Below are 18,783 nucleotides of genomic sequence, written 5' to 3'. Positions count from 1 at the left end.
GTTAGTTTTCAATGCTAACGAAAATTCAAGAGTGCCCTGTTTCCTAATTTGTCTAGTTAATAATAACTCCCCATTTATGCTTGGATACTGGTTCTAATAACTCTATACCTGAAAAGTCAACTTCATACTTCTGCATTTTTCAAATGGTTTTACTGTCATGTGGTATTTTTAATGAATTCTTTCAAAAGACTTACTAAATTTCTTAAAACAGATAATACAATAAAAATATTTATACAAATGATTAAAGTTTTCTCTTTACTTCCAAGTACTGCCCTTGGAATATCTCCTATCCTACAGCTTCAATGACAGACAATTCTTCTTCTTACTTAACAATTCATTTGAGGTGAACTTCACAATTCTTCCTATGTTCTCAATAGTAACAATCTACTGATCCTAAAGCAGGAAGCAGGATGGTGGAAGAGATACATTAAGAAGACCCTTAAATACTTTTTGAGATAATCTCAAAGCCCTGTGTCCAATTCTATGTTGTAACACACGGAAGGATATAAAACTGTGTTGGTATAACCATTTGATGATTAATAAAAATGTACATTTGGTCAATTCCTAATGAGACTTTATAGTATTCATCCAGGTCTCTCCTGTCTACCTTTCCTGACACTCAGAAGAACCAGACTGAGGGTATGTTTGTTTGAAAAGAACAGACTGGTTTTCTAAACAATGCATGTGACATTTAAGTAAGCATCTGTAAGACACTCATTCCTTTCAGCCCATAATTATTAGATCCTCATAATTAAGCTTGTATATACTTCTATTGCTACACTTAAAATACTAAATTACCTGTATCTGCCTCTGTAAGGGCATGGTGACCTTATCTTCAGAGAGCTCACAAATATATAACACCCATACTATAATGAACTTAGTGAAACTTATATGGGGTCTTGAGAGATAAGACTGTGTGTGTGTCAGGGATCTAAAGTGTGAATGGAAGGTGGGGAGGACATAAGAAGTGATGAACAAAGGCACAACTTGAGAAAACGCATAGTTTGTAGAACAGGGTGTGAGATGGACAAACAGATGTGGGAGCTGATGCTGTGAAAGCTATCTAGGCAGATTATGAGGAACCTCAAAGTTCTAAGAATAATGGATATTCTAGACCAGAGGCAAGGAAATCATTCAGGAGAATTACAACAGAGTCAAGACGACAAGAACTGAAACAGGGCACTGACAGAAAAAACTGAGAAAATAAAATAGATTTCAGAGACATTCAGGGGAGTCAATAGGATACTAACAAAAATGAAAGGCTGATTAAAAAGAATAAAACTTTACAATGTGAGTAACAAGGTAAATGATAGTACTACCGACCAAAACAAACACAAAAACAGGATAAGCAGCTTTTGTGGGGAGCAGGGTGGATTCAATTTGGGCGTATGCCTAATCTATGGATCTTTTGCTAAACTAAATACTGTTAATTTTAAAGGAAACTAAGTTGTCTATTTAAAAAAAAAGAAAAAAACTTTTGCCATGTTAGGATCTTCCTGAGCTGCAAATGATTTGTATTTAAAGTACAGACATTTTATTTCTATTATTATTTTAAAAGAGATTTTGTTGATTTATTTTGGCCACAACTACGTGGCTTGTGGGATACTAGTTCCCTGACCAAGGGTTGAACCCTACCGAGGTCAGCGAAGAGCCCTACACACTGGACCAACAGGGAATTCCCTAAAGTATAGGCATTTTAAACAATAATCTATACTAATAAAGATTCCAGTAAAATACAACTTTGGTTGTTTCGATTTTTAAAAAAATCTCACTATAAAGTTTCATGCAAATATTCAAACAAAATGTTAAGATGATAATATAATACTAAAACACTGCTCTTGATATACTTAAATTATTGAACAATTATTCACAGTGAAACCCAAGTTAATCCCTTTAAAGTACTGTATAAATAAGCCATTTTAGGCAGAAGAAAATGGTTCCTATAAGAATAAGATTTTTATCCTATATTTCATAAAGATAAGTGTTTTAATATTAAAATAAGGATAACAAGTAATCAAAAATGAAGTCATAATAAGTTAATTAGAAGCATTTATTAGACATAGAAGCGGCTGAAACAAACTGATCTTGTGAGGTAGTAGAAGTGAGAATTTTTTGAGGAGACTATTCCAGTCTTTTGGGATAAGATTCCATGTAATGCTATAATAGTTCACAGATCACTGCTTTGACATTCAAACTATAAAACCTGGAGGGAGTCTACACCAAGGACTTATTCAGTGTGCCTACTTTCTGCCAAGCACTGTGCTATGACTATCTCTTCATTTTGCAAGCATTTATAAATTATCATGGACAAACAATTTAGTAGTTAATAAAATTAACACTTCTCCTAACAAAGGCCTTTATCACCATTCCAGAGACAGCTGTGACAATGCAGACACTGATTTCAAATACTGTTAGAGAAACTACTAGCCAAGAATTAAGTTAAAATGGACTAAATATAGGGGAAGGCAATAAATAGAACAGCTTAAAAAAAAAAAAAAGTAAAAAATTAAGGGGTACAGTGGTTGGAATAGCAATAAAAAGTGTTTTGCCCCTGGAGACTCTTTTACTGTAGCAGAAATGGGAAAGCACATTACAGAAAAGGCTAAGAGATCTTGAAGATCTGTAAAATACATTATCTAATACTGCTTCATGTTACTTCCCTAATTCGCAAAAGCTCTAAACCAAGGTCAAACAACTTGGTATTTCTTGTCAAGAAAATACTCCCCTGTCCTTCCAACTCAGAAATGATTAGGTGGACATACAGATTCAAATCCCCACTATCCACCATTTCATTAGTTCTTTCTTTAAAGAAGCACTTATGCCTTGCCCTTTTCATCTCCAAAGAAATCAGTCAACACTCTAGTAAACTACTATACTACTTCAAAATAAGTAATAAATAAAATTCTTGCTAGAATTTTTATTATGAGTTACACTTACACGTTAGATTTTTCTAATACAAATTGTCAGGTAAAATCACCAAACCAAAAAAATTAACATAATTCTAAAAATTAAGAGAACTTCAGGGCTTTATGTCTACATTATAGTGTTCATATAACATCCAAACTGGGACAGTTTGAGAAAGAGAGTACTAATAACAATTATGCCATGAAAACATGTATCTGGACTGTCTGAACAAATCAGGATATAAGGTGACTCTATTTACAATGCAAGTTAATACAAGGTACAGATGCTAACAATTAGGCATGTAGAAAACAAAAGCCACAAGGGAGTCCTCTAGAACTGCAGAATGGTGCTTTTCCAGACTTTAGTCCTCTCTGTTAATAAAAGATATCGATACTTAATGTTTTCAAATCACACTACTCTCAAATCTTTTACATTCTCAATACCTCTTAATATCACAGCAAATATTATTAGATGTCATCACTTCCAATGGGAAGCAGTACTGTAAACAGTCAAGGCACTCAAGACTTCAATCTGTTGTTAAAACATTATTACATTGTACTGGGCCAGATAATTAACTCAGCCTCAGTTTCTTCATCTGAAAGGTAAGGATAATAATAAAGCTACTGTTTTAGAGTTTCTATGAGGTTACAATACAAGAACACAAATAAACTATTTAGAACAGCATTGAGCATATGCCAAAATAAGTAGTAAATATCTTCACGACCAAAAGTATGAATCTTAATATTACCAAACATGAATAACATGCTGTCCAGTAACATTTAACTGGCTGATTATTTTAAATGATTATAATAACATTCATTACAAATATCTTGTCTATAGCTGTTTGCCTTCTTTTTTAGTTTGAGTATCCTAGGGGGACCATGAAACTACACTTATAAAACAGTTGCCTAATAGTTATATTTTGCATAAGGACACAGAATCAGAGATTAAGTAAACTATCCAAGATTACATATAATATTACATACATGTATAGCTAGTTAGGCAGCATTAGGAGTTGAATCCATAACTGCTTAATTACAAAGCCCATATTTTTACACTTAACTACCACAGAAGACGTTTCTTTCCAATAGTAGTCTAATTTATCAGTATTCTAAAAATATCCAGTTATTAGGCCACAATAACCATAATGAAAAAAATAAAAGCTTCAGATATTATCATGATATTCAGACCATATAATGTAGATATTCATTAGAGTGGATAAAGTTCAAGACAGAATGGCTAAGATAGGAATTTACAGACATAACTATAATCAGCTCGGAGAAGGCAATGGCAACCCATTCCAGTACTCTTGCCGGGCAAATCCCATGGACAGAGGAGCCTGGTGGGCTGCAGTCCATGGGGTCGCTAGGAGTCGGACACGACTGAGCAACTTCACTTTCACTTTCATGCCCTGGAGAAGGAAATGGCAACCCACTCTGGTATTCTTGCCTGGAGGATCCCAGGGATGGCGGAGCCTGGTGGGCTGCCGTCTATGGGGTCGCACAGAGTTGGACACGACTGAAGCGACTTAGCATAGCATAATCAGCTGGTTTCCACTCCAGTTATCCCTAACATCTCAGATCAGAGCATTTGAGAGACATATGTGACTCATACAAGTACTATTCTTATTACTACCTTCAAAGAGTCAATCTTTCTCAAGGTCATATAGCACTAGTGATAGACCTGAGAGAAAACGGAAGTCTCCTTAATCTTCTCTCCGATATGTTTTCCACTTCACCATACTACCTGGGATCTAACTACACAAATTTTCTTTAATATTTTCTTTAAATATTACTGTGTCAGAAAAGAAAGGAGAGAGTTTTGCCATACTAAGCTATGAAATACTTCCCAAAAACACATTAACTCAATGATTTAAAGTTAAATTTTGGGTTCCCTAAAGAATTTCAGGCAGGAGCCTTTTTCTTATTTAAAAGTCTATGTACATATACTCACTCACACACTGAATTCCTGTTAATTTTTATATATAAAAATAGGTAGGTATGTGTCTCACTTTTACTTTTCACCTTCCTGCATTGGAGAAGGAAATGGCAACCCACTCCAGTGTTCTTGCCTGGAGAATCCCAGGGACAGGGGAGCCTGGTGGGCTGCCATCTATGGGGTCGTACAGAGTCGGACATGACTGAAGCGACTTAGCAGTAGCAGCAGCAGTATAGTTTTAAAACAACATACTAATGAAAATGAGGTCAACCTCCTATGGGTTAGCTTTGCTCTTTTTAAGCCATGTGACATAATACAAATTGGGGCTTTCTGGCAAAAATGTGCTATGGAAAAAACTGGAAAGGATGAGTTTATGAATGGATGATTACAAAGCTATTCCTATTTTGGATGAACAACCAGAAGAAACTGTCCTTCTGATGATGAGTCAGTAAAAGCTATCATGATCTACATAACCCAATACATTTGGAAATAACCCTATATGCAATGCAGTGCTCTGTACATTAGATTTACAACTTAAGACATAATAAATAAGTAAAGCTTTATTTAAAAAAAAAAGTCAAGATAGGGCAATATATTAGAAAAGGATTTTGCATTGAAAAAATAAATAAGCAATTCTAGAAAACTCAAGCCTGCTTTTAGTTCATTACAATGAATGAATTCTGGCATAAAACAATAAGCCTCACCTGTCAGGAAAGGAGAAGACTGGTGAGAGAGAGACAGACAAAGAAGGAAATCCCAGAAGGTTCCCTGCTGCCTGTGAGATGAGGAAAGATAGAAAGGCTTGTGGGAGAGGGAACCCAGACAGAAACCTCAAAAGGTTTCTCACTATCTCTTAGAGTAACAGAATTAGCTGGTAAACTGTTAAGAAAAAAACTTAATTAGTGAATAACAGCTTATTAAAAAAAAACACATTTTTACTAGATGGTCACAGAAGCATGACCTTCTAACTACCTGCCAAAAAACCAGACAGCCTAACCCTAACCACTTTTATTCTGTATATCTGACATTTCCACTAAGAAATGCCTGGATTTAAGCTTTAGATCATTTAAAAACCCAGCCTCTTTTCCCCAGAAACCTCAAATACCCCTCCACTTATCCCCCAAATAACTGAACTCTCTGTACTACTTCTGATCATGACCCCCTTTTTAAAACTGCAAAAATGTCTTTGGGTTTATCAACTACTACTTAGAAAGGGAGGAAAAAAGTCAATTTGTAAATACATACTCAATGTAGATCTGGAAAGTAAAGTGTAGGATCTAAACAGAATTAAGGTAAGGGTGTGACTCTATTTGGCATTAAAAAAAAAAAGTAAGTTCAAGTCTGTTACAGACTAGGCTGAAACACTGTTCAACTTGCTTTTAAGATATGTTATCCTACTTTCTAAAGACCAAAGAAAACAAGTAACAAGAAAAAAAACAAAAGCCCTTTGAACTGTTTCTTTTTGTTTACCCAGAGTGTAAACAAGGCCTAAGCAGCCACTGCACTGCAGTGAGGCTACAAGGTCTACTTTTAACTAAAAAACTATTTCTTCTCTCAAATTTTCTTAGGGCCCAGAGTTTTACCTTAAGCACTGGACTAACAAGTTTACTTTGGCAATACTTATGCTTAAGCGCCTTAACTCACCCTTAAATCAGTCCTCTGAAAATGACAAACTCTTTGGAAAACGCTGTTCTGAAGAAGGGGAGGGTTAGCTAGCTGCAGGGTGCCCTCTTGTGGCCCAGAGGAGTGACTGGACTCTTTTTCTGCATCTGAAGAGCACAGCATTGGATGGAGTGAGTCTCATTGAAGGTCTACCAAAGTAAAATAATCTCCAGGAGCAAGCGGTTAATTACACATCTTAGGTCTGTTCATGGTTATTTTCTATTATCAAAGTCCACACGATGTTAGTACTACAGAACATGACAATTCAAAAATGTGACAAGGGTTTTCATAATCAATTAAAGTTTTCTAAATAGTCATTTAGGTATATGGAAAACTAAGTATTTTTGATGCCTTAAATTATGTAATGATGAAGTTAAATGGGATGCCCCAAAGAAAATCATAAAACAGGACTGATAAAATCGAAAGTATTAGGAGTGCTCACTGTGTGCTAGTCATTCAAAGCTACAATCTACAGAGAAGACTAATATAAAATGAATACACTGTAACCAGTATTATAATAAAAGTATGTATAAAGATCCATGAGAAGTCAGATGAAGTGATAAATTTTACTGCAAATAGCAAACAGATAAAGAGCCTTTTTTCAGTAGAGTCCTGCAGAGGATAAGAAGTTTATTAAGCAAACAATGAACAAGGAGAAATTTTTGTGAGAGAATAGTGAACAATTAAGTGTGGCTAAAGCAAACATAGCATACATATATAAAACAGCAGGACACAGATCAAGGAGAACTCTTTTCTGATCAAAGTTATTACAATCCATTACTAAAATATAACATTATCTAACTGGGTCAATCTAATCAACTAGACACAATAATCCCACTAACATTACTGCTAAAAGTTAAAAAAAAAAAGGCCGAGATTTCCACAACTATAGATTTTAAAAGCCCACATCATTTGGAAGATATCGCCACTATTTTCAAAAGATTTACAGTTAATAAACAAGTTTCAATGGCTCAAAGACTCAAAGTGAGATACACATCCTTAGTATTCATAAATATTTACCTCTCCCATTCCCCGAGATTCTAATGCAAGAGCTTGAAAATCATGATTCATTTCATCCACAGATCAAACCTGTTGAATAACAAAAACAAAATTAGAAAAAAAAAATCTTAGACTGCATCAACTATTTTTATATTACATTCTGCTATTACTGATGTTACAGTATGAGCTGAGATGGACAAGAATACGCTTCTCTATAAAGATAGGTTTTCCTAAATAGAGCACCATAGCAATTAACACTAAAATTTGTGGGAAAACCAGGAGGTTTAAGGGTTCTTGGATTATTCTGGGTGCCAAAAAGAATTGCTACCAGTTTCTTGAGCAAAGGAATACATGGGAAGTAAAGAACAGAAAAAGTGAGCTCAAGAACTACAATACAGTTATCTTTTTTGTGTGTGGCTGTGCCATGAGGCATGTGGGATCTTAGTTTCCAGATCAGGGATTGAACCCTGAACCCCTGCAGTGGAAGCACAGAGTCTTAACCAGCCCAGAATCTTCCCTGCACCATCAGGGAAGTCCCAACAGTTATCTTCTTTTTAAAAAAATGTTGTAGTTCCTATTACAAAATTATTACTTTGTACTACTTTTTTTCAGTTTTCAAAATTTCTCAAAATTATTTGTAGATCTTATACCAATGATAAAAAATTAATCAGCTTTGATATTTTTTAATATTCAAAAGTTCCCTTAAAAACAATTCCTTTCCCTACAATTAGCAAAACAGCATGGAAATGGCACAAAAATAAAAACAGAGATCAATGGAACAGAATAAAGAGCCCAGAAATAAACCCATGCATTTACAGCCAATTAATCTACAACAAAGGAGGCAAGAGTATACAATGGAAAGAAGACAGTATCTTTAACAAGCTGGGAAAACTGGACAGTTAGTTACACATGAAACACTGAGGTTAGAATATTATCTCATATCACATAAAAAATGAGCTAAAAATGAATTAAAGACCTAAATGTAAGACTTGAAACCATAAAACTCTTGGAAGAGAACACTGGCAGAACACTCTGACATAAATCACAGCAGTATTTTTTGGATCTGTCTCCTAAGACAAAATAAAAGCAGAAATAAACAAATGGGATCTAATTAAAAGCTTTTTGTATAGGAAAATCGACAGACTGAGAAGACAACCAACAGAATGGGAGAAAAATATTTGCAAATAATATGACTGACAAGGGGTTAATATCCAAAACAAACAGCTCATACACCACACATAAAAAAAACACCAAAACCCACCCCCTGCAAACAAAAAAAAAACCCCTACACCTCAAATCAAATAATGGGCAGAAGACCTGAATAGACATTTTTCCAAAGAAGAAATACAGGTGGTTAACAGGCACATGAAAAGATTCTCAACACCACCAATTATTAGAAAAATGCAAATCAAAATGAACTATCACCTCACAATTATCAGAATGGCTGTCATCAAAAAATCTACAAATAACAAATGTTGGAGAGGATGTGGAGAAAAGGGAAGCCTTGTACACTGTTGGTGGAAACGTAAACAGCCGCCACTAGGAAAACAGTATGTTGGCTCCTCAAAACACTTCACTCCTGGGTATCTAACTAGAAAATACTAATTTGAAAAGATACATGTATCCCAATGTTCATAGAAGCACTGTTTACAATAGCCAAAACATGGAAGCAACCAAAATGCCTATCAACACATAAATGGATTAAAAACATGTGGTGTTTACACACAATGGATTATTACTCAATCATAAAAAGAACAAAATACTGCCATTTGCAGTAATGTGGATGAAGCTGAGAGTATTATGCTTAGTGAAGTAAGTCACAGAAAGTATTGCATGATATCACTTATAAGTGAAATTTTAAAAATAATACAAATGAATATATATGCAAAGCAGAAACAAGCTCACAGATACAAACTACTGGTTACCAAAGGAAAGGGGGGAATGCAAATTAGGGGTCTAAGATTAAGAGATACAAACTACTATGTATAAAATAGATAAGTAACAAGGATATACTGTACAGCACAGGCAATTAGTCGTTACCTTGTAGTAACTTTCAATGGAGTATAATTTATGAACATAATCAATCACTGTGCTGTACACCTGAAACTAATAATGTAAATCAACCATAATTTAAAACAAGAATAATTCTTGTCCCTTCTCCTCAAACTAAAACTACAGCATATTTTTCTTTTCCCATTTCTAACAGTTTAAACTGCTTTTTACTGTTCATGTGACAATGTGTTCTTAAGTCATAGTCTCTTTGCCTGCTAATGTTAAGTACCGCTGGAGAAAACGATTCAAAACTGAAGCCACTACAAATTCACAGCCTTCAAACTCTGGAGCCTTACAATGTAATCCTATTTAGTATTTTTCCCAGTCAGTCCTCTCTCTTTACAATTTCACAGTATTTGATATTACAGTGCACTTCCTCTCTTCTTGTAAGGCTATTCTGATGTTAGGCATTCTCTTACAATTCTTTTTACTTTCTTATGTGTCTAGTTACTTCTCCTCAGGCTTCTTCACAAACTCCTATTTGTCTACTCAACTCATAAATGTCAGTGTTCCTCAGAATTCTACTCTTTAGCCCAAGCAATCTCATCCACTCTAAGTGCTTTGATACTTAAATGGTATATCCACAGGACTTCACTCCCAGTTTGTATTTATAAATCAAATCTCTCTCCTCTTCAGTATTTCCAAATATTTCCTTTCTTCCATTCCCTGGAGGTACCATAGGAAATTCCAGTCTTACTCTTCTGTATTCTACACTTATAAATTATTTCCTTTCTTACACCAATATCCAATCATTAAAGTCAACCTCCTACCTTATTTAAATCTAATTTTCAGTTGTCTGGTTGGTCAGACCACCACCATCTCTTGCAATCTTCTATCTTCCCACCCTACAATCTAATCTCCAAAATGTGATAAGCTACCATTTTTCTAAATTGTACTCTGACCATATGAATCTTCTCCTTAATGTGGCTTAGAAGGGGAGAGAACTGGATTCAAATTACAGTTTTGACAGGTAGTAGTTCTGTAACTCTAAACAACTAACCTAAATTATTTTTTCTCAATTTCTGTATGGAAAAATAGCAGCAGCAGCTTCCACACGGCACGCTGTGAAAAGTGAATTAGGTAATATAAAACAAAAGTCTGGTTACGTAAGCATTCAAAAGTTAGCTATTAGAAAATTCTTCAATTGTTCCATCAAATGGTACGTGAACAACTGGATGTCCATATGCAAAAAATACGAACTTCAACACACACCATGATATAAAAATTAACTCAAAATGGATCATACACCTAAATGCAACACTTAACATTATCAAACTTCTAGGAAAACAGCAAAGCTGTGTGACCCTGCATTTGGTAGTGAGTTTTTAGATCAACATCAAAAGCAGAGTCCACAAAAGAAAAACTTATGTCTAAAAACTTGATGTCAGCAATAAAAAAAATGTTCTACAAAAGATGCTGATAAAGAGAAAGAAAAAACAAACTACAAATAGGAGGAAAATATCTGCAAATCATATCAGATACAGGATTTGTGTCCAAGATATACTTAAAACTCTTTAAGAAAAATAAGAGAACAAACAACCCAATTAAAAAATGGGCAAAAGATCTAAATAGGTATTACATCAAAGAAGATATATGGAAGATATATGGATAGCAAATAAGCCATCCTTTTCTCTTAACTTGGTAGAAGAGCTGGATTCATTAACAGTTCTTAGAAAGTGATAACTTTATTCATCCTTCCATTAATAAGCTTTTACTAGGCATATTCAATGTGCAAGATTTTACAGAGAAAAGAATGAATTAAAATATGATCACTGTCCTCAAAGAATTTAAATCAGTCACATTTTCTGGTAATTGGAAGAGTAGCTCCTATCAGGCCAAAACCTCCTGCATTTAACTCTGGACAAAATGGGCTTTCCTAGTGGCAGTGGTAAAGAAGCCACCTGCCAATGCAGGAGACGTGGGTTCAATCTCTGGGTCAGAAATCTCCTGGAAAAGGAAAAGGGTAATCCACTCCAGTATTCTTGCCTGGGAAATCCCACAGACAGAGGAGCCTGACAGGCTATAGTCCATGGGGTCACAAGAGTTGGACACGACTTAGTAAATAAACAACAACTGAAAAAAATATAAAAACAAATTGAAGGCAATGGAAAATAACAAACTGGAGGATAGTCTAGAACTGAATTTTGTGCATAAATTCAACTCAGATGTTTAAACAATCCCTGAACTGCATTTGTGTGGGGCTGACTCCAAACAGCCCAATTATGGATAAAAGGACTAAGGAGAAATGTCTGCTGCTGATGTCCACAGAAGTTATGGAAATTTGGGGTTTGAGTTCCATGAGAACAAAAACAATCATAAAGACTAAAACAATCCAAAATTACGAGACACATAGAAAAACAGGAACGTGTGACCTTGACTAAGGAAAAAGGCAACTAATAAAAGACCAACCCCAAGATGACCTAGAGGTTAGAATTAGCAAAGATCTTAAAATAACTATTATAAATCTGTGCTCAAAGATGAAAGGAAAAACACACTAATAAATGAAAAAATAAATTCCAGCACAAAGAAAAAAGCAAAACTATATCAAATGGACCATCTAAAACTGAAAAATATCTTTTAAAAATTTCACTGCCTGCACTCAACAGTTGCTGTTGTTCAGCTGCTAAGTTGTCTCTGACTGCCTGACCCCATGGACTGCAGCACGCCTGGCTTCCCTGTCCTTCACTATCTCCCACAGTTTGCTTAAACTCAGGTCCATTAAGTTGGTGATGCTATTCAACCATGCTATCCATCTCATCTTCTGTCACCCCCTTCTCCTGCTGCCCTCAACCGTTCCCACCATCAGGGTCTTTTCCAGTGAGTCAGCTCTTCATATCAGGTGGCTAAAGAAGTGGAGCTTCACCATCAGTCCTTCCAATGAATATTCAGGGTTCATTTCCTTTAGGACTGATGGTTGATCACTTAACAGTAAGTTGAAAATAAAAAGTGAATTTGAACACAGATCAATAGTGATTTCCAATCTGACAAGGGGAAAAAAAGGAAAGAGAAATAATTAATGAGGTTGAAAAATTATTTGAAGAAATAATGGCCAGAAATCCCCTTATATTTGATGAAAGCAAAATTTACAAATTCACGATGCTCAATGAACTCCACGCAAAATAAATAGGAAAAACAAAAACAAAACCTCACCCCTATGCACTGAAAAGTGATGAACAAAGAGAAAATCCTGAAGGCAGACAGAGAAAAAAATTACAAAATGGGGAAAAATGATGAATGACCACTGACTTCACACTAGAAGCAATGGAAACCAGAATAAAAAGGATAAGACTTTAGAGGGCTGAAAGAATAAAAAATGCTAACCTAGAATTTTTATCTGGTGAAAATATCCTTTAAGAATAAAGCTTAAAAGACATTTATAGATTAAAAAGAAAAAAACCTGCTAAACAGATTTCCACCTCAGAAAGTCCTTTAAAAATTCTTAAGCTAAAGGGAAATTCAGATCATCAGGAAGGAAGAGCACCAGAAATGCTAAGTATGTGCATAATAAGTACAAAGGACTATTTTTTTTTTCCTCTTTATCTCTTCAAAATATATACCCCCACTTAAAGCAAAAAATTCATTATGGGTTTGATAACATAATAGTTAGATTTATGAACTATTTACATGCACATCCAATACCTAACTATAATAAATATCTCTAGCCATACCATCATGACATGGATTTAAAACAGAAGTTCGAGATCAAAGCACTCTTTTATCACTCAACATCTACAGCTGGCCCTCAATATCCATCCACATCTGCTTGTTTCACCAACCAGGGATCAAAAGTATGAAAAAAATTTCAGAGAGTTCCCACAATCAAATTCCCTGAGGGCTGGCACCTATTTACATAAGGCTGACATTGTAACAGATACTATGAGTAATCTAGAGATGATTTAAAGTACACCCTGTTGGAGAAGGAAATGGCAACCCACTCCAGTGTTCTTGCCTGAAGAATCCCAGGGATGGAGGAGCCTGGTGGGCTGCCATCTATGGGGTCACACAGAGTCGGACACGACTGAAGCGACTTAGCAGCAGCAGCAGTGTGCACCCAGATTATATGCACATACCACACCACTTTGCATAAGGAACTTGAGCATCTTCAGACGTTGGTATTGGGCTAGGGAGGCCCCTGGAACAATGCCCTGCAGATACGGATGAACAACTGTACATTCATAAATGTATTCTGGAGGGACCCCAATTGTAAGTAAAGGGAATCTCAGGCCAAATGTGTCCTACATTTCTCAGTCATGCAATCAAAGTTCTACATCTAACCGTGAACAATTCACTGTAATGTCTAGTATGGTCTGCTCAAACCATCTTTGACTTCCATTGTTTCTTTAAAATTTCCTAAATCGGGGAAGGGTCCATTTTATTTTTTTGCAAGTACTTCTTAAGATCTCCATACAGCCCTAAACTCAGTGTTCTTTATAATCTTTTTTACATCTGTGATTTTACTTTCTCCTATACCATGTATCTTACAGACCTTGTATTTTCAGATCTCCCATCCCATTACAGCCTCAACTTCTTCCAAGCATTAACTGTTTCCCAAACCTAATGGCCAATCATCTGAAAGCTTCGGGATACTGCTAACATACTATCAGGAATCAAGTATTTTCAATCACCTAAAGAGGTGTTCTAATTTCTTAGAAATGCTTCCATTTAAATGCTACCAATTTGACAATGCAGCCATATAACTGACTTCATAATTCAATTTATGAACATACATTAAATGATATTAAGCCCTGAAGTCTGGGCTCAATACACAAATACCATACCAATTACAGGTATTTAAAAAAAAAAAACTTCTATGTGACATCTTACTTATCTGTGAGAACAGACTGTCCTTATTAAGATTAATTATTCCACTAGGGCCAAAAAATATAAAGATTCTTGTTACTTAGGAAAATAGTTATAAAAATGGATTCATTATTCTGCAATCCTGAAGAAACCATTATGAATAAATTTTACATGCAAGGTAATGTGTGTGCATACTAAGTGGCTTCAGTCGTGTCCGACTCTTTGCAACCCCATGGACTGTAGCCGGTCAGGCTCCTCTGTCCGTAGGATTCTCCAGGCAAGAATACTGGAGTAGGTTGCCATTTCCTTCTCCAGGGGATCTTTCTGACCCAGGGATCAAATCCATGTCTCCTGAGGCTCCTGCACTGCAGGCAGATTCTCTACCGCTGAGCCACCAGGGAAGTTCCTAAGATGATGTGGTAGAGTACAAATAATACGTGATTTAGATTCAGAATACAGAGTTTTGAGTCTTAAATTCTGCCTAACCTCTAAATCTTATCTGTTGTGAAGATCAAATGTATCCAAGTGTTTTGTGAGTGATCAATAAAAAGTGCTCAACAAGTAACTAGTTGTTATTATTAAAAGCATCATATATACTATTTCTGAAATTCTTAGGTTGCTCAATGTTTGTGTCTCTGGTAGGAAACCTTCTGTTAGTATTTCAGCCTCCTGCCTTGTTTTCAGGTTCAATACTACTTGACTTGGAACATATTACTTCTGACCTTTCTACTTAGGTTGCCTTTAATCTGCAGTAAACTGTAGCCTCAGATAACTATGGCAGATTTTTAAGAGTCAATAAGCTCTAAGAAGGAAACTACCTCTAACAAACACAAACACATATTCTAAAGTTTCAATGCTTTCTTAGGAAAGCAATTTGGTATCATATATATAAGTTCTTATCTCCTGAACCAGTCTCCCTTACTTTGAAAATCAATCAGAAGAATAAAACCTAAATATAAAAGGGTTTTATGTAGAAAAATGTTTGTAGTAGTGTTGCTTACAGATCCTGAAAGTATAAACTGCATAACTGTCTCACAGTAAGTGATAAAACACAAGTATAAATAAAGTATTGTGTAGCTATTAACAATATTTGAGTTTGTAAGGACATGCTTATATTAATAGCAGCAACGTTAAGAAAGAGCAAAAGGAAATATACCAATATCTGTACAGTCCTTAAGTGATCAGAGCACAATTTGTTCCATCTATTTTTATGTTATTATAATAAGCCTGTACAATATACAAATGAGAGAAGACTTTTATTCAGAAGGAAAAATAGGAAGAAGAGTCTTAACATTTTCTCAGAAGTAAAAGCATCAGAGCTTTACCGAAGTCCCCCTTTCACTTACTTTTACTTCTAAGTTTTCATCTATGGTCCAAATAGATGAGGTCATAAGTTAAAAGAGACTCTAGACTGAGAGATGTCTCTTAGTTCTATGGATCCACATACTTTTGTGGTGAATCATGCCCTAGTGCAGAAGTCAACTAATTTTTTCTGTAAAGAAACTGATGGACAGTATATATACATTTTAGGCTTTACAGGTCATATGGTCCCTCAGCTTCTCAAGATACATTTGTAGCACAAAAGGAGCCATGGACAATAAGAAAATGAATGAGCACAGATGTGTCCTAATAAAACTTTATTTATGAACAGTGAAGTCTGAATACCGTATTTTTTGATGTGTCACAAAATCTTATTTCTTTTTTTCCCCTCAACAATTAAAAATTCTAAAAGTCAATCCTAGAGAGCAGTTCAAACAAAAACAGGTGCTGGGCCAGATCTGACACGTAGGCCAAGCTTTGCTGACCTGGGCTCTACTGCATTTACTCTTGATTGCTCCACAAAACATCAAATGCAGATAATCCACTCTCAAATTCGAGCAAACCCAAATCTAAGCATCAGAGCTTTGTTTTCAACCTTTCCGTTTATACTACCCCCATGAACATTTTTATTTTAATAATGAATAAGGATTTCAGATTACATTTAAACGTAGGTGGTGTTATCATTTCCTTTCAATAACGTGGGTAGGTTACAGGGAAAAGACTTTAAAACAAAACCCACAAAACAAGACTCAAGCTCAGCTTTTCAGTTTAGGGTGTAATTTATTTCAATCATAAGAAAGAGAATGGATGAGAAAGTGAGCAAAATAATGGGACAGAAAGAAAATAAACACTGTTTCAATTCTTCTGCAATAAACGTCATATTAAAATGAAGCTGCAGGAGCAGCGGGTCATACATATGCCACTAAGGAGGACTAAAATTTTTGCAAAACACCAAACTGTTATGTCGAACCACTATGTCTGCTGGAAATCAACTGAGGGCAAGGGAAAACAATCTGGATATAATGTAACAACTCTCCCCTGCATGGTTAGATGTAAGGGAGAAAGCAAACAACCGATTTCTTCCAACAAGCAATGAAGTAGCAGGCTCTCAGTTAAATAACACTGAACTATGTTCCCTTCAGGAAAATGTATCCAAAAATTATGGCACACACTATACTGCTTGGGGGTGTAAAGTCTGTTTTCAATTTTTCTGGCTTGCATTAAGCCATGAAGCTTATTTCCTTAAACAATTACAATTTGCTAATACAGAAAATATATAATAGAAACTTATCTAATACATAATAGAAACTTATCTATGGCCAAGACGGTATAATCTTGAGGTAAATATGAACTAAAAAGCTATAATGTTTGAGGTTATGAGTCTTTAACACAACTGTCACAAAAGAGTGCCTTATTAGGTTTTAAAAGTGAACAGTTTTAGCTAATTTTTCTGTGGACAGCATTATTACTAATTATGTAAGAAAAACAGATAAAGTACCATAAATAACAACTTGGTTAAATTTTTTGAGTTTTCGTATGTACTAATGCATAAACCAAAGTTTACAAATAGTCTGCATAATGAACCAAGAATATACATTATTTTCTCAGGGAACATCTGATCCAATTCCTTACCATATGCCTACCATAAAAAACTGGAATAGGAAATGGCAACCCACTCCAGTATCCCTGCCTGGAAAATTCCATGAACAGAGAACCTGGTGGGCTACAGTACACAGGGTCACAAAGAGTCAACTGAGAGACTGAGCACACCATAAAAAATAGCTGGGGGGCAAAAACCATTTAGAGCTACAATAAAAGGTATTAAAGCACCAGCACATAATACTAATCACATTTTCACAGCAGTATAATTAGTTCTATTTTAAAACCATAGTAGTTATTAAACTCTGCAATTAAAGGGGTGATGAACTATCTTAGCCACCAAAATGCTCAATATATATTCAATGAAAAGATCATTTTAGGAAATGTAAATTTAGCATGCATGCAGATCATGCATGCTAAATCGCTTCAGTCGTGTCTGACTCTGTGACCCCATGGACTGCAGCCTTCCAGGCTCCTCTGTCCATGTGATTCTCCAGGCAACAATACTGGAGTGGGTTGCCATGCCCTTCTCCAGGGGATTTTCCTGACCCAGGAATCTAACCCACATCTCTTCTATATCCTGCACTGGCAGGCAGGTTCTCTATCACTAGTGCCACCTGAGTTCAGTCATGTCCAACTCTGCGACCCCAGTGACGGCAGCACGCCAGGCTGCAGTTGGTCTATCACCAACTCCCAGAGTTTACTCAAACTCATGTCCATTGAGTCAGTGATGCCATCCAGCCAGCTCATACTCTGTTGTCCCCTTCTCCTCCCACCTTCAATCTTTCCCAGCATTAGGGTATTTTCCAATGAGTCACTTCTTCACATCAGGTGGCCAAAGTGTTGGAGTTTCAGCTTCAACATCAGTTCTTCCAATAAATACTCAGGACTGATTTCCTTTAGGATGGACTGGCTGGATCTCCTTGCAGTCCAAGGGACTCTCAAGAGTCTTCTCCAACACCACAGTTCAAAAGCATCAATTCCTCTCTGCTCAGCTTTCTTTATAGTCCAACTTTCACATCTATACGTGACTACTGGAAAAACCATAGCCTTGACTAGATGGACCTTTGTTGACAAAGTAATGTCTTTGCTTTTTAATATGCTGTCTAGGTTGGTCATAACTTTTCTTCCAAGGAGCAAGTGTCTTTTGATTTCATGGCTGCAGTCACCATCTGTAGGGATTTTGGAGCCCAAAAAATAAAGCACCATTTGGGAAGCCCAAAATTCAGATCATGAAATCATCTAATAGCTGGATAGTGACTGTTTATACGTGCCTTCATTTATGCACAATGTTCATTTTAACAGACATGAACAAGGCTCTTCCTCAGACTTTATGTACAACTGAAAACATTTACCTGGAGAAGGCAATGGCACCCCACTCCAGTACTCTTGCCTGGAAAATCCCATGGATGGAGGAGCCTGGAAGGCTGCAGTCCATGGGTCGCTGAGGGTCGAACATGACTGAGCGACTTCACTTTCACTTTTCACTTTCATGCATTGGAGAAGGAA

General features: G+C 35.9%; 1 protein-coding gene across 11 annotated transcripts in view; it reads right to left on the bottom strand.

Annotated features, from left to right (window-relative positions):
- The window catches only part of PUM2 (pumilio RNA binding family member 2), a 116,275-nt gene that overhangs the window by 82,746 nt on the left and 14,746 nt on the right, over positions 1 to 18,783 (bottom strand). For 10 of the 11 annotated variants that reach the window (XM_027555997.1, XM_027555991.1, XM_027555999.1 and 7 more), the window contains exon 2: positions 7,525 to 7,593. In XM_027555997.1, coding sequence (XP_027411798.1) covers positions 7,525 to 7,575 — 51 coding nt within the window. In that variant the 5' untranslated portion in view covers positions 7,576 to 7,593. Of the gene's footprint in view, positions 1 to 6,486; positions 6,612 to 7,524; positions 7,594 to 18,783 lie in introns of those variants that run through there. The other variant, XM_027556001.1, reaches the window with a different exon arrangement.

Source organism: Bos indicus x Bos taurus, chromosome 11 (assembly GCF_003369695.1).
Source record: "Bos indicus x Bos taurus breed Angus x Brahman F1 hybrid chromosome 11, Bos_hybrid_MaternalHap_v2.0, whole genome shotgun sequence".
NCBI classification, from domain to species: domain Eukaryota; kingdom Metazoa; phylum Chordata; class Mammalia; order Artiodactyla; family Bovidae; genus Bos; species Bos indicus x Bos taurus.
Note: the sequence above shows the minus strand (reverse complement) of the source record. Positions and strands in the feature narration are given on the sequence as shown.